The following is a 14,980-nucleotide window of genomic DNA, read 5'->3' as shown; positions in this document are numbered from 1 at the left end:
GATGTTAATTGCAAAATTGAGTGCAGTAGGCGATATGATTTCTCAGGAAGCAGTTTATCATGCAAAATGCCTAGTAGAACTTTATAACAAAGCGGAGAGGTCCAAACAGAGTACAATTAATGGAAATGAAAAGAGAATACAAGATGTCGCCTCAGCAGAGGTAGTTGCATATCTAGAAGAAACACGCGCCGAGACGAAGGGTAGCGCTCCGACAGTCCTTAGGCTAGCAGAACTTACGGAAATGTGTTCCAGCTGTCTTGCACAACTTGGAGTGGAGGTTTCTGGCCGAGGTCACTCTACTGATCTTAAAGAAAGGCTCTTAGCAAACTTTCCAGGTCTTCAGGCTAATAAGAAAGGGCGAGACATTTTTCTAGCATTCAATGACCAAGTTGCTACTGCGCTTCAACAGGCTTGCGAACGCGATTTTGACAATGAAGCGATGACCCTCCTTAAGGCAACGAAGATAATTCGTAGGGATATGTTGGACACTAAATCAAAGTTCAACGGCACATTTAATAACAGTTGTCAGCAGGAATCTGTTCCAGAGTCTCTGAAAACATTAACTGGAATGATTTTGGGGGGAACAGATTTCAAGACCCAGCCAAGTGATACGACCGAGGCGCAGACCACTCTAAGTATTTCTCAACTTATTCTTTTCAATGCGACCAAAAGGCGCCGTGACAGCGGTACGACAGGTGCTTCAAATTACCATTCAAGAGATCGCCAGCCGCCATTGTCCATTTATCTAGGCCTCATGACTCACGCAGAAACGCGAAAGCGTACACTTGTTGATAAGCTCTACAATCTGGGATTGTCGATCTCGTACGACAGAGTATTGGAATTATCGACTGACATGGGAAACAGTGTTTGTGCGCGCTTTGAATCAGAAGGAGTCGTTTGCCCGCCCAAGCTTCTTAAAGGAGTTTTCACAACTGCTGCCGTGGACAATATTGACCACAACCCAAGTTGTGTAACTGCGCAAGGTGCTTTTCATGGAACTGGTATATCGTTATTTCAACATCCCACTTCGGATGCCCCAGGATAAGAGCGAGAGGTTCTGAGCATTGAAAATCAGCCTTCGAAGACAAAGCGTCTTGCCCGACTTTCTGATTCTTACACAGCTGTAAGACCAGTTATCCTTCCCATGAGCGAGCCAGATGTTCCTCCTCTTCAAGGTTCGTTTGTAAGAATCTGCCCGGGAATGGAAGAAGCATTCAGTTTGGAGTATCAATGGCTACAGAACGTAAGGGATGAGCTGAACAGAGAAATATCAGAAAGTATCTTGCAAATATCATGGGCAGCGTTCCACGCAAACCAGCCACTTCCTAATCGAGAAAATCAGTTGGGTAGAAGCTCGTTGCTACCCTTAGTTCAAGAAGAGGCAGCTTCAGCGGCTATGATTTGTCATGCTATCGACGTCATCACGAAAGCAGTGAACTTCCTCAATCAAGGGCAGGTTCCAGTTCTCGCCTGCGATCAACCACTTTATGCCATTGCCAAGAAGATTCAATGGAACTTTCCGACAGTGTATGGTGAGAAAAAGCTGGTGGTAATGTTCGGTGGATTTCATACTGAGCTTGCGGCTCTCAAGGCACTAGGAAGCTGGATAGAGGACAGTGGTTGGACCAGTGTTTTAGTACAAGCTGGCGTGACAACTCCAGGTACCGCTGATTCTTTTCTCAAAGCGTCGCACGTTTCACGCACCCGCCACGCACATCAAGTTACTGCTGCTGCTCTGTATGTCCTTATGGATAAGGCATACAACACCTATAAGGAAGGTGTTGATGAAGGAGAAGAGCCCAAGTCATTCAGCGACTGGCGCAAGCAAGCAGAGCTAGAAAGCCCACAATTTCATTACTGGCCGCTTACGCTTCACCTTCAGCACACCATTCTGGTATTCGTCCGGTCGTTGAGAGAAGGGAACTTTAACTTCACAAGGATGCCTGCCAATCACTAGGGCCGTGGTTTTTTGCTTTAGATCGCACCCACTACGCGAGATGGCTGCCAGTTCATATTCGCGATATGGAATGTCTTGAAACAGAAATTCCAGAAATAGCTGCAGAGTTCAAGAACGGTAATTTTGTAGTGAACAAAACCAACCGTGCATTTTCCTCGCCACCCATTGATCAAGCGCATGGGCGAAATAGAAAGATCGTTAAAGGTGACGGAGGAGCTATTGGCTTGACGGAGAGCTCAACTCAGTTATTGCGCTGGATGGTATCTGGACCAGAAATGTCAAGAATAATCAAAGATTTCGAATTGTCCCAGGAATTAGTCAGGAATACAGCGAAACAAGAAGAGCAGGAAGAGCAAGAAGAGCAAGAAGATTTACGTCACCACGAGCAAACTAAAGGGGTCCAAAACACATTCTGGAATCAAGTGAACGCAGTTTGTAGCACCATTGAAGAAATGGGCAACCCCTTCGCAGACCAAACTGGAGATTTGTTTGTGCTAGACACCCGTGACATTCCAAGGTTGTTGAAACTGTCAGAACTGTAGAGCAACTGGGAAAAGATCAGTATCAGCGGTTTGTTGCCAAAAGGCTGCAGGAGAGAACAACACCACTGTTTGATACAATCCAGAAAAACAATTTGCCACTATTCAGCAGCCCTCCCACTACAAAAGAGAAGTCTAGCGATAAACTCAAGATAGGATCACTAAAGAGCAACTGCTCTCTGTTTTCACTTCTTTACGTCTCATGTCAGATGAGGGATCCTTTGGTCACGAGAACCAGAGTTTTCCCCCTTCGTTATTTCAGTATGGGAAGCTCAGGTCTGGTACCAAATAGGATTTGTTGTCATATCTTGAGAACAATGGACCAGCGCAAGCGCAAAGGCCATCTGTTGAAGCTCTACTACTAGACGGTGCAGCTATGGTTAACATGCTTAAGCCTGGAGCCTCCAAGACATTTCAAGAGTACAGCGAGACCGTCTTTCTTCCATACGTAATAAACCAGGTAAGGAATGTCGAGAGGGTGGATTTGGTATGGAACAGATATCTCCCTAGCAGCCTTAAAGATTCTGCACGAAGTAAGAGAGGAAAGGGTATCAGTAGACACGTCAGACCGGACAACAGGATCCCAGGAGATTGGACAGCCTTCTTGAGGGTTGACGAGAATAAACAGGAACTTTTTCTTTACCTGGCCGAGCAGCTTACCACAATTGGAACTGACCATGGAGAAGTAGTATCTACTAAACAAGAGACAGTGATCTTTAACAATGACAGAACTGACGCTGCAGATCCATCACCTTGCACGCACGAAGAAGCCGATACGAGGCTCTTGCTACATACCGCTAACGCTGCAAGACGTGGGTACACTAAAGTAATGGTACGCACTGTAGATACGGATGTTGTAGTCATCGCAGTTGCAAAATTCCAATACATTTCCTTATCCGAGCTTTGGATTGAGTTTGGGGTTGGCAAACACCTGAAATATTTGCCAGCGCACGATATATCCCCTAGTATTGACGAAGAAAAGTCACAAGCTCTTCTCGCATTTCACGCCTTCATGGGCTGTGCTCAAACATCGTCTTTTGGCCACTATGGCAAAAAGACAGCATGGCGAGCGTTGGGCGCATTCGATGATATGACAGCAGCTTTCTGAGCTCTTAGCAATGCTCCAACGGTGGATGTTGTGGATGAGGTAATGCCTATTCTTGAGCATTACCTCACCATCATGTATGATCGCACCAGCACTCGCATGAAAGTAAATGATGCGCGGAGGGACTTATTCACACGTAAAGGGAGAGATATTGAAGCCATTCCCCCCACCTCAGATGCCTTACGTCAACGTGCAAAGAGGTCTACCTACCAGGCTGGCCACTGCTGGGGCAATTCCGTGGTGCCGTCTCCTCCGTTTCCGTGTCCAAGTGAATGGGGCTGGGTAAAAGTCTCTAATGATATGTGGGCGCCCTTGTGGATGACAATTCCCAAGGCATCACAGAGCTGTCAGGAGCTATTAAAATATGGTTGCAAGAGTGAAAGAGGTTGTGCAGGACGATACAAATGCGTTAAAGCCCAACTGCCGTGCACAGCACTGTGCAACTGCACTGGGCTGTGCGACCGAGAATGAACAACAGAATGCCGGATGCAAATCTGCGTATCGCTTACATTATTAGCAGCATTCATATGAATTTGTGTTTAGCTTTTGAAAGTGCGTTTGAATTTTTTATGGCTTAATTAAAGATTTTACTGTTTCGTAGTTTCTAAGTATGAACTTGGCCAAATAATTAAGATACCAACTAAGAGAGCCAGGTTAAGATTATCATGCCCAAAGCTAGGCATTGCAATCGTATTTAATCACGTGGTTGCTCACGTGATCACACTAGAACGCCAATAATGTCTCAGAATGCAAATTTGTAATTCCCTTTCTTGGTTAAACTTGTTAATTTCTTACGAAATATTGCCTCATTTTGTTAGAAATAAATGATTCATCCAGCCTCGTTTCCATTTTAGAAGTCCAGTAGGTTACCTTAAACCCATTATAGTTACAATTATGGGATGGATCCCAAATAGGTCCAGAGCATTTTCGTACTTTCTCTGTATAAGCTCGACCAAATAACTCAGTTGCAAATTGAGAGAACCAGGGTAAGAATGATTGGTGTTAAAAAGCGTATTTGGTCACGTGGTTGGTCACGTGATCATACAAGAAGGCCAATTATGTCTCAGAATGCATCTTGTTATTTAGTCTTTGGATTAACTCGTTATTTTCCCTTGATACATAGTCTCACTTTGCTGGAAATAAAAAAAATAACTCAGCCAGCCTCGTTTCCATGATTGAAGTATAGTAACCCGTTATAACTACAATTACGGGATAGATCCTAGGTGGGTCCATAGCTAATATTGTTCAGTAGGGAATTCTCTATCTCTGTGCAAAATTTAGTGCTTTTACCATAAATCCCACAATTCTTGCACCAATCTGCCGGACTCAGAAAAATTCGTTGATAGCAGGAGCCATAATCGGGGACGGAGACCGTAAGTCTCGGGATTCGCGCGCACCTATGATATGGGACAATTTTTCTCTTTTTAGAACGAATTGCGCCATCCTGACGTCATATATCCGCGCGTATTCACGCACATGTCAGGGGCGCTCGCGTGGATGTTGTCACGTTGCGTGATCAAATGGTGAGAGCTAGAGATTCTCTTGCGTATTTTTCACAGCGATGGCATGGAATAAGGCAGGGAATACGAACCAGAGCGCTTATATGTAGTTTAATGCTCTGAGCTAACGGAAAAGGTGGGTTTTTCAGGGTCGAAAACAAGACTTCAATCTCGCGCTGGGAATGAATAATAAGATCTGCTCACGCTAGTTGTAAGCTCACGCGTATGCTTAAGAATATAGCAAGAAAACTCTCTACTCTGGTATCGAGTTAATTTGTGAGTTTGTCAGACAATGTTTAATCATAACCAAAACCTGTTTTGATGGTTTCTTATCGTTTCTGCTTGTTTGGTGAGTTTGCAAAGGTTTTTGAAAGGAAAGTCTGACGCGTATAATTAGCTCATTTGCATAGTGCAGCTCGTGCACTTTCAAGTCCGAGCCGGTGCTTTCAATTGTCAACAAATCTTGACAAAGATTTCTTTCGTTATCTTTTGTGTTGAGATGCTGCAACAAATTTTACGAATGCAAAAAAAGGCTACTAACATCATGTGTGTTTCTTCAACATAAGCATAGTGAAGTTTTACACTGCGAAAATGAAAATAGACAAGGAGTTTTTATAACTCGATCAACAAAATCGAAATCGTTATTCCAAGTTGATTAAAGAAAGCGTCATCGTAACTTTGCTGATTGTTTCTGCTTCATTCACATATTTTCAGCTTAGCTTTTAATATGTTCTCAAATATTTATCAATCTTAAACATATTTAAAAACTATAGAGCTATTGTTTGAGTTCGATGTACGCTTTCACACGAAAGTGCGGCGGAAGTACAATTTGTCATGTTTACTGACTGTACAAAACACGCATCGGCGGGCACTCTCATTCATCGACAACAGAGAATTTACTGGATTTTTACACGAATAAAACTGAGCAGTATCTACGATGAAACATCAAGCGTTGCTTACAATTCAAGCGAAACTCAAACTAGCAATTATTTTGTTTTACTTTTCGGTCGCGATAGACTGACAAATTCCTCGCAAGCGTCTGGCAAGAGGAGCTATGAAACTATGAAGTCCTGAAGCTCTGCTATATCTAAATATATCCAGCTAGTTTTTTGCTGTGGAATGGAAAAGCTGTTAATCTTCAACATATGTGAAATTTAAAGTGGAGTAATGTACAGCTTATGTAAAAGAAGCATCAGTCGGAACACAACTTGGTCTGCGATATATATAAGCTTACAGCGGAACATACCTAAATTCGACACTGTCTTACTTCACTCAAACTGGAGCAGCTTACGACGAAAATACTTAAGCAAACTCCAACAGACGTAAACGCGTTGAGTTGTGGGGCAAAAACATGTAAAATTTCGGGAATTTCGGACGCCTTTTCCCCCGCGCGACATCCGCAAAAATCCTCGCAGCATGCACGCGCGTGTGCCGCAGGTGATAGCGCAATTTGTTCTAAAAATAGAATTATAGTCCCATATCATGGGGACAACCCCAATACTTGAAATGGCGCGCGCTTACGGTCTCCGTTCCCGATTATGGCTCCTGTTGATAGTTAAAAAAATGTTGTTGCGAAGTGTCGCGAAAATGGCATCGACCGTTTACGAAATGGACAGCTGAGACCATAATTGGGTCGTCATGTTTGCGTCGAATTCCCGGAAAAGTGTTCTATGACAGTAAACTATCAAAACTGCCCAGGTGCACCACGGGAACTCATATAACAAGAAATAAGCATACCAAGCAAGGAAACTATTGCTTGTTACTATATAAACAGTACCATCCTCGCATACTTGTCCCAGAACATTATCTGTTGCGAGAAGCGAACAGTTTCAGCTGCACTCTTTGAGGAAAAGATGATGTCCAAGGGCAAATATCCGAGCATGTTTTCGCGCCAAATGGAGGCTTTTGCGTTTATCATCCTTCAATTATGTTTCGTTACGCGCACAATTTTGAAAATTGGGGAATATCACTCGGATATTTGTTGTCTTTGAAAAATTTACAAGAGCTTATTTATTGTAAATTGCCAGAAAATAATCATGTAATATAATCAATTGTTAATAACACGCTTAAAAATATCCTAATTATGGTCTTTGTCTAAAAATTGTTTGTTACGGCAGGCCGCATTTTCCTTAATGTTCCAAATGTCTCCAAGAATGTCCGAAAATATTTGCAAGTTCGAAAATATTCGTCAATATTCGATTGATCTTCGGAAATCTTTTGATGGTTTTCGCAAGTTTTCGGAAATCATCTGAGGGCGTCGGTGATTGTGTGAGGTGCACGGATACGCTCAAGTGATATTCGGAAACGTTCGAAAGGATTCTGGCGATCTTTGGAAAAGTTTGGAAAACGTCTAATTATCTGCCACTAAATCAGGAAGGCTTCGGGCGAATTCGTAAAAACTCGAATGACCTTCGGTGGTCTTCGCTTTAATTAGCATTGTTTTTACAGCTCTTTGCACCAGTGGTGCACTTTTTGAGCCTGTGTTACACCTGAATTAACCAATCAGTATCGAGTATTTTTTCTTAAGTGTACTCTTATGGACGCTTTTGCCTTTATTACTCTCTTGACTGAGAACAATCCTCGACACGCATAAACTTCACTTGAGAAGTCAAAAGTGTGAACTTGAAAACCAACTTAAAAATCTGAGAAATCAAAAGTATGATGTCGTTTGAAGAAACCTGAACGAAAAAGACAAAGTTGATCTGCAAGAAAAAACGAATAAAAAAAGCGAAACATAAATTAAAGCGGTAAGACCTCCACACGAGAAACAGACCCACCAGGTAGACGATGTGACGAGGCAGTGGATGGAACGGACAACGACGCAGGAGAAATTAGTAACAAACGTGGCGAGACGAAATGGCGCCAAAAGCATTTTGGGTCGTATTCTGAGTGCAAACAACCTTAAATAACAAATTGCATTTTTTTTTTTCATTGTTTTCCCAGGCTCATTTAAGGTGTGAGTTCCTTACCTGGCGTGTTTATCCCTCCTTAATCAATTCCCCCGGAGTAATTGGGTAGTTTGGATGGTAAAGTCAACAGGGAATACCGTAACATCCCACTTTGAAGGCCCCCCACATATAAGCCCATGTATTTCCTAACAAAAAGATTATTCCGGATATAAGGCCGCCCGGATCCAAGCAGCGCCCTCCCCCCCCCCCCCTCCCCCCATCACCCCAGATATAAGCCCATCCAATGTATAGGCGCGTTCCTTTTGCGTTTCTTGTAAACATCAAAAGTTTTATTCTAAAGTTTTAAGCATAAACGAGTGATAAATTCTTTGATTCAGTTGAGGCCCTGAGCTACTGCGCTGTATTTTAATTCCAAGCTTTCGCCGTTCTACGGCGTCATCAGGAAATGATGATGCCGTAAAACGGCGAAAGCTTGGAATTAAAATACAGTACAGTAGCTCAAGGCCTCAATTGAATCAATATATTTATCTATTCCGATTTGCTACTGAAGGACAACTTCGAACGTTTAAATAAACAAGTGACTATTAACTTAAGAACAACAATTATAACAATACCAAAGAAAGAAAGACATTTACAACAACACTGTTCAACGACAATGTTTTGGAGTACAGTAACAGGGCAAACAGCTAGCTACACTCCGGCAGTTTTCCATGCACGCATATTTTTTGTAGCCTCCCTACAATGAACTCAGAGCCTTCTGTAGCTTTCGTCACTTGCGCTTTGTGTTTCTTGCTCCCGTAAATGTAATTCACACATGGTAATTCATTTTCACCTCCAATAACCCAAGTGCCCTCCGATGCCTTCCTTGCTTCCCCGGTAATTTCACCAGTGATGCTTGTCAGTATCCCGTCTTTTAAGAAGGGTCAAAGAACTTGAGCTAACCCATTGGGTTTTAATTCGTTCCTCAGGTACGTTTTATTTCGTCATCGTTCCGAAACAATATTTTTTTTCATTCCGCCTATAACCCACCGCCCCCCCCCCCCGCCCCTCCCGATATCAGCTTCCCCGTTTATAGGCCTACCCAAAACTACTTATGAAGTTATATAAGCCCAGGGCTTTAAAGTGGGATTTTACGGTATTCTGTATGGCTGTAGATGTTGTTAATGTTTTCCTTCTGGTTGTTTTGTAGATACTTGAAAGGGAACACTATTCAGAATTTAATAGAAAATGTCTTCTCTACTTTGGTCAACTTGCAATATTTGTAAGTATATCCATTTAATAATTAGACACAATGAAACCACATTGCAATAGGACTGTAAAACAATGACTCAATAATGAAGTGGTGGCGGGGGGGTGGAGTGGGCGGGTGGGGGGGTTGGCTGGTATTGACAGGAAATTAGGACAAATTAATCAGGGTATTATCTGGCCAGCCTGCTCTATTCATTTCTTATTTCTAAAACCTATTGAAAATCATTATTTTTAGAGTTTTCTGATTTCTTATTTCCACCTTCTGAATTTTGTATTTCTGACTTCCCATGTCTTGTTTCTGGTTCCGTAACATTTGATTTCCGATTTCTGATAACTGATTTCTTATATCAGGTTAAGTACCGGTTAAACATGATCGCAAAATCGCATATTTTTTATTAATAAAACAGAAGTCAAAACTGGATTGTTTGAAAATTTAAGAAATAAAGATCCTGATTTAGAATTGAGGACGAAAGAGGAATTGAAAAGTACCCGGTGTTCACATGTACAAAACCGCAGCGTTATACAAGGGTATGTTCAATGGCCTCCACAGTTTTTCATTTTCTGAATAAATATAGCAAGTGTTATTCTGAAAAAATATGTAATTAAAACACGTCTTTTTTTCCTCCCTGGCTTTTAGAGATTTGTCTCACAATGCCATTCGTCATCTCCCTCCAAGGATATTCACCGGACCATCTCAACTACGTCTCTTGTACGTTTATCTTTCTTTTTCTCTTTACTAGCCGCCAGTTGTTGTAGTGTTGTAGAGATATTAGGAATATTATGGATATAGAATACAAAGTTAGTAGGTTGAAAAACTCTGCAAGAAAAAGTAGTAAAAATCGTTGCTGACGTCATTGTTTACGTTTTGTTTCTGTAGTATAAGACTTTGCGTAGAGCATGTAAGAGAACGCATCGCGCTATAAGCGTTATTGTACGAAAATTTCACTGAGCTTGTAAAATTTACTAATTGGTTTCACTTTCTTGACGTATTATACTCTGCTGCGTAACAAAGCGAAAATACAAGGGTTTTAGGGTATTATCTGGCCAGCCTGCTCTAGTCATTTCTTATTTCTAAAACCTATTGAAAATCATTATTTTTAGAGTTTTCTGATTTCTTATTTCCACCTTCTGAATTTTGCATTTCTGACTTCCCATGTCTTGTTTCTGGTTCCGTAACATTTGATTTCCGATTTCTGATAACTGATTTCTTATATCAGGTTAAGTACCGGTTAAACATGATCGCAAAATCGCATATTTTTTATTAATAAAACAGAAGTCAAAACTGGATTGTTTGAAAATTTAAGAAATAAAGATCCTGATTTAGAATTGAGGACGAAAGAGGAATTGAAAAGTACCCGGTGTTCACATGTACAAAACCGCAGCGTTATACAAGGGTATGTTCAATGGCCTCCACAGTTTTTCATTTTCTGAATAAATATAGCAAGTGTTATTCTGAAAAAATATGTAATTAAAACACGTCTTTTTTTCCTCCCTGGCTTTTAGAGATTTGTCTCACAATGCCATTCGTCATCTCCCTCCAAGGATATTCACCGGACCATCTCAACTACGTCTCTTGTACGTTTATCTTTCTTTTTCTCTTTACTAGCCGCCAGTTGTTGTAGTGTTGTAGAGATATTAGGAATATTATGGATATAGAATACAAAGTTAGTAGGTTGAAAAACTCTGCAAGAAAAAGTAGTAAAAATCGTTGCTGACGTCATTGTTTACGTTTTGTTTCTGTAGTATAAGACTTTGCGTAGAGCATGTAAGAGAACGCATCGCGCTATAAGCGTTATTGTACGAAAATTTCACTGAGCTTGTAAAATTTACTAATTGGTTTGACTTTCTTGACGTATTACACTCTGCTGCGTAACAAAGCGAAAATATAGGGGTTTGTATGGGAAGGTAACTATCGTTTATAACATTTCTAAATATATATGGAGTAGAAATTTAATAAGAGCGACTTACCTCGACTCTAGTCTTCAGTGTGCTACTTGTGTTTTCGTGACATGAGCGGCATTCAATGTGTTAATCGTGGTCTACAATTTAATTAATAAAGATATGACATTTAACACACCTTTTCTTACAGGGTGTTTTCTAAAAGGAATTGCCATGGTATTGTTCTTCGTTGTTCTGTGTTTACTTTGTTGATTTAAGAACTGCGAAAGCCTGTTTTGGAACTTAAATTTTACTCACTTAAAATTATTGCCTTCCTTTGGCATGGGTTCTGATCAAGCCGAATTCGACCGCTTAAACATGTTTCCGCTGACCGTAAGAGCAACAATGTTGGCAGAGTTAATTGTAAATAAGGTTAATATTAAGCTTTGCCACTCCTTGCCATTTCCTCGGTGTTACTCATATCTAAAAGAAATGTATTAAGATCCTAAGGACTGCCTTATTCCAGCATAGTGAAAACATCGGCCTTGCTCCTTCACCACACCCACACCTCCCCCATGCACCTACCTCTCCCATAACTGTTTAAGAATAATGAGTGAAGGTAGGTCGATGGAATCTCCCTTTCAGTTAAAAGAAGACACACCGACACACATTCTAAAAAGACACACCGAGACTATTAGCTATTGGGAAGATAGTGTTGAACTTGCTCCACAGGAGACGCTTGAATAATGACGGAGGAGGACATTTGGTTCGAGGGACAGGACGAAAAAGTACAAGGAGGAGGGGGAGGGGTGGGCCGGAGCATTTGAAAAGTAGTTGAACTATTAGCCAAGTACAGTTATCGGTGATAATCCAAAAGTCATTTGAGTTACCGTAACTGTATGGAACAGAGCAATAAAATGTAAAACAAGGAAAGAAGGTTAAAATATTTTAAGGTACCTTTTATTCGAAGACACAAAAGAGGTTTGAGAGGTTTATTTATTTATTTATTTTGTTTTTTACATAGTAATGATTTCGACTCGATGCACAAAAAAATTAAATGTGTGGCTAACTGTTTCATTAGAATCAAGACTTTGATTAATCAAAACACTTTCTTTTTAATGTATGCAATTTCTGTTATAAAATAAGATGATCCACCCCCATGGGAAGCTGACAATCAAACAACCCACCCCATTGATGACCCGCGCCCCCCGTCTCTGCTCCGGCCCAATCCCACAGTACTTTTTGACCAGTCCCTAAGAAAACTCATTTTTATTATCATAATATTATCTTTATCTTGCTATTAATGTTACATAGTTCTTAACCTGTTCTCTGTCTGTTGCAGAAATTTAACAGGGAATAATATTCAGGATTTACCAGAAAATGTTTTCTCCAACTTGACGAGCTTGGGTCTCCTGTAAGTGTATCGATGAAGGTTTCACGTAAATATTTTTTTGCGGTTTTTTTCTCTTTTCTTTTCTTCATTCTTTCTTAGTTATTTCTTTCCTCTTGTACCCAATTGATCTAACGTAACTCGCGACTGAATACGCCCCTGCTAAAGTTGGGATAAGTCTGAGTGATATTCCCCAATTTTCAAAAGATCCCGGGTTTTGTGAAAAATATTTGAAGGATAATAAACAGAATAATATATTTGTTCTCGGACATTATCTTTTCCTCGAAGTTCACAGAGGAAAGAACTTTTGGTTTGATTAAGAAAAGTCAACTTCATTTTCATAATATTGCAGTTCATAACCTTCATCTCCATATGAATGATATATGGTTTGTAACTTTGTCTCCGTCTATTGCAGGTTCCTTGCAGGGAATAATATTCAGAATTTACCAGAAAAAGTTTTCTCCAGCTTGACGAACTTGCGGCAACTGTAAGTATATCGAAGAACTATTTTAAGCACAAATTGCTAAATTTGTTCCTATTCCTAGCCCTCTATTTTACAAATTTTCTAGCTACTCGGAAGGTTAATCGTTATTTTGCTATGACAGGTCAACCGAAGGGTAGAGAATTTATGACAATAACTTTATTCTTTCATCATTGATTTCGTAGTCACATTGTCAAAATACAGTCGAAACGAAATCGAAATCAGTGAAATTAATGAGAGGTGGCCGCCTAATAGCAGTTGGCGAACTTTTTACCATCGGGTTAAGTTCTTAGTGAACATTGAATCACGGCAATTTTCTGGGTCACGGTACTTTCGGAACTTTGATAACTGGCTGGTTAATACTGAGTTGGTGGCCAGTTAATAGGTGGCTGCTTAATAGGGGATCGACTGTAGGCTATGTTTCCACTCGGCTTCGGCGTTGTGCTATTCTTATACATATTATCAGCAAATCTAGGATAGACGAATTAAAAGCTGGCGTTAATGACCCATGTTCCATTTATCATAATTATTGCGTGGCTTTGAGGCTTTCAAGTCAAAGCGAAAGGACAATGACGTAAAGAAAACAAGACCAAAATATAGACGTTTCGCAGAAAGTCTCAGTGCCATGAAACATTTTGATATATGAAATGCGGGCTGTTGGTATCATACAAGTACGGATTTTAGCGCTTGCTCTGTTACAGGTTGTTATCTAGAAGGATTCACCATGATGCTGTTCTATGTTATTCTGAGTTTGCCTTGTTGATTTGAGATGGGCTTATCGGGGTTAAGCGTCAAACGTCAAATGACCAAAGGATTAACCGTCAACCGTCAAATTATAAACGCAAATGTTTTACCGTCAACCGTCCAATAAGCAAGCCAATATTAGCTGTCAAATATCTGAGATATTCTTCTATAAGAACTAAACGATTGACTTAAATGGGGCCAAGTTATGCTTTAGATTTAGTGTATCTCATTGTTTTGGGACTCTTTCATTTAATAAATCCATTTGATACGGGCTCAAAACTGCTTAACGGAGTGAAACTACCGTGGTGGGATACTCTGTAAACCAACCTACAAGGGATGTCATTGGAAGTGAAGTACACCATGAGGCACCCTGAGAGTCACCCTCTATGGAGGGCCTCTTTTATCTCAGTAGCATTGTAAGAGGGCATGGAAAATAAATCTAATAACTGCAGCTTCTGGAAAAAGAAAAGAGTAAGGGAAAAGGATATTCCTTACATGACACAGGAATGGAAAAAAGCTTTGAGAAACAAAAAGAAGTAGGTCAAAAAGTTTGCCAGAGACCGCACCGCTGAGAATCTGGATCTGAAAAGGAAGTATCGAAATATAGTTACACGGGAGTGCAGAAACGCAATCCGAGCGTACTGGTATACCAAGGTGGACGAGCATAAATCAAGACCATCGAAATTCTATGACACGTTCAGACCTTTTATCAGCAACAAGAGCAAAGAATCGGCAGCAATATATCTTAAAACGAAGGGTGTTAAGGCCGTAAAGGATCAAACGGAAGTGGCAGAGATACTCGCCAATTAGTTCACTAATGCGGCACTAAGTATGGGCGGAGACCACGTAAATAATTTCACGGAAGAGGACTGCAGTGACAACAGCAGTGTTAAGACCATACGAGAAACCTACAAAAAAACCAATTTTGAATTTAAGCTCTTCACAGTGGCTGAAGTAGAGCAGGCACTGGAAAAGATTAATCCAAAGCATTCCAGTGGATGGGACACAGGACTACGACCAAAATTACTCAAGAATATGGCTAAAGGAGCAGCAGTATCGTTAACCAGCCTTTATAACAACTGTACAGAGCAGACTGAGTACCTGGCCCAGCGCATGGAAGATCGATGGGCGAGTGGACACCCGTATTTAAGAAGGAGACCGATAGGAGGCTATAAATTATCGCCTATCACCTCACTTATAGCTGTCGTTAAAATATTTGAACTCTTGCTG

The 14,980-nt window shown here is 40.8% G+C and overlaps 1 protein-coding gene across 1 annotated transcript in view; it reads left to right on the top strand.

Moving 5' to 3' along the window:
• LOC145500526 (uncharacterized) overlaps window positions 1-13,029 on the top strand; it is a 40,783-nt gene extending 27,754 nt beyond the window's left edge. Inside the window, exons 8-10 of the mRNA XM_081480055.1 lie at window positions 9,199-9,270; window positions 12,478-12,549; window positions 12,941-13,029. Coding sequence (XP_081336181.1) covers window positions 9,199-9,270; window positions 12,478-12,549; window positions 12,941-13,016 — 220 coding nt within the window. The 3' untranslated portion in view covers window positions 13,017-13,029. The remainder of the gene's footprint in view (window positions 1-9,198; window positions 9,271-12,477; window positions 12,550-12,940) is intronic.
• Window positions 13,030-14,980: the final 1,951 nt, after the last annotated feature.

This window comes from Orbicella franksi, chromosome 10 (assembly GCF_964199315.1).
Source record: "Orbicella franksi chromosome 10, jaOrbFran1.1, whole genome shotgun sequence".
Lineage (NCBI taxonomy): Eukaryota > Metazoa > Cnidaria > Anthozoa > Scleractinia > Merulinidae > Orbicella > Orbicella franksi.
The sequence above is the reverse complement of the archived record's forward strand: the minus strand, read 5'-3'. Positions and strand labels throughout refer to the sequence as shown.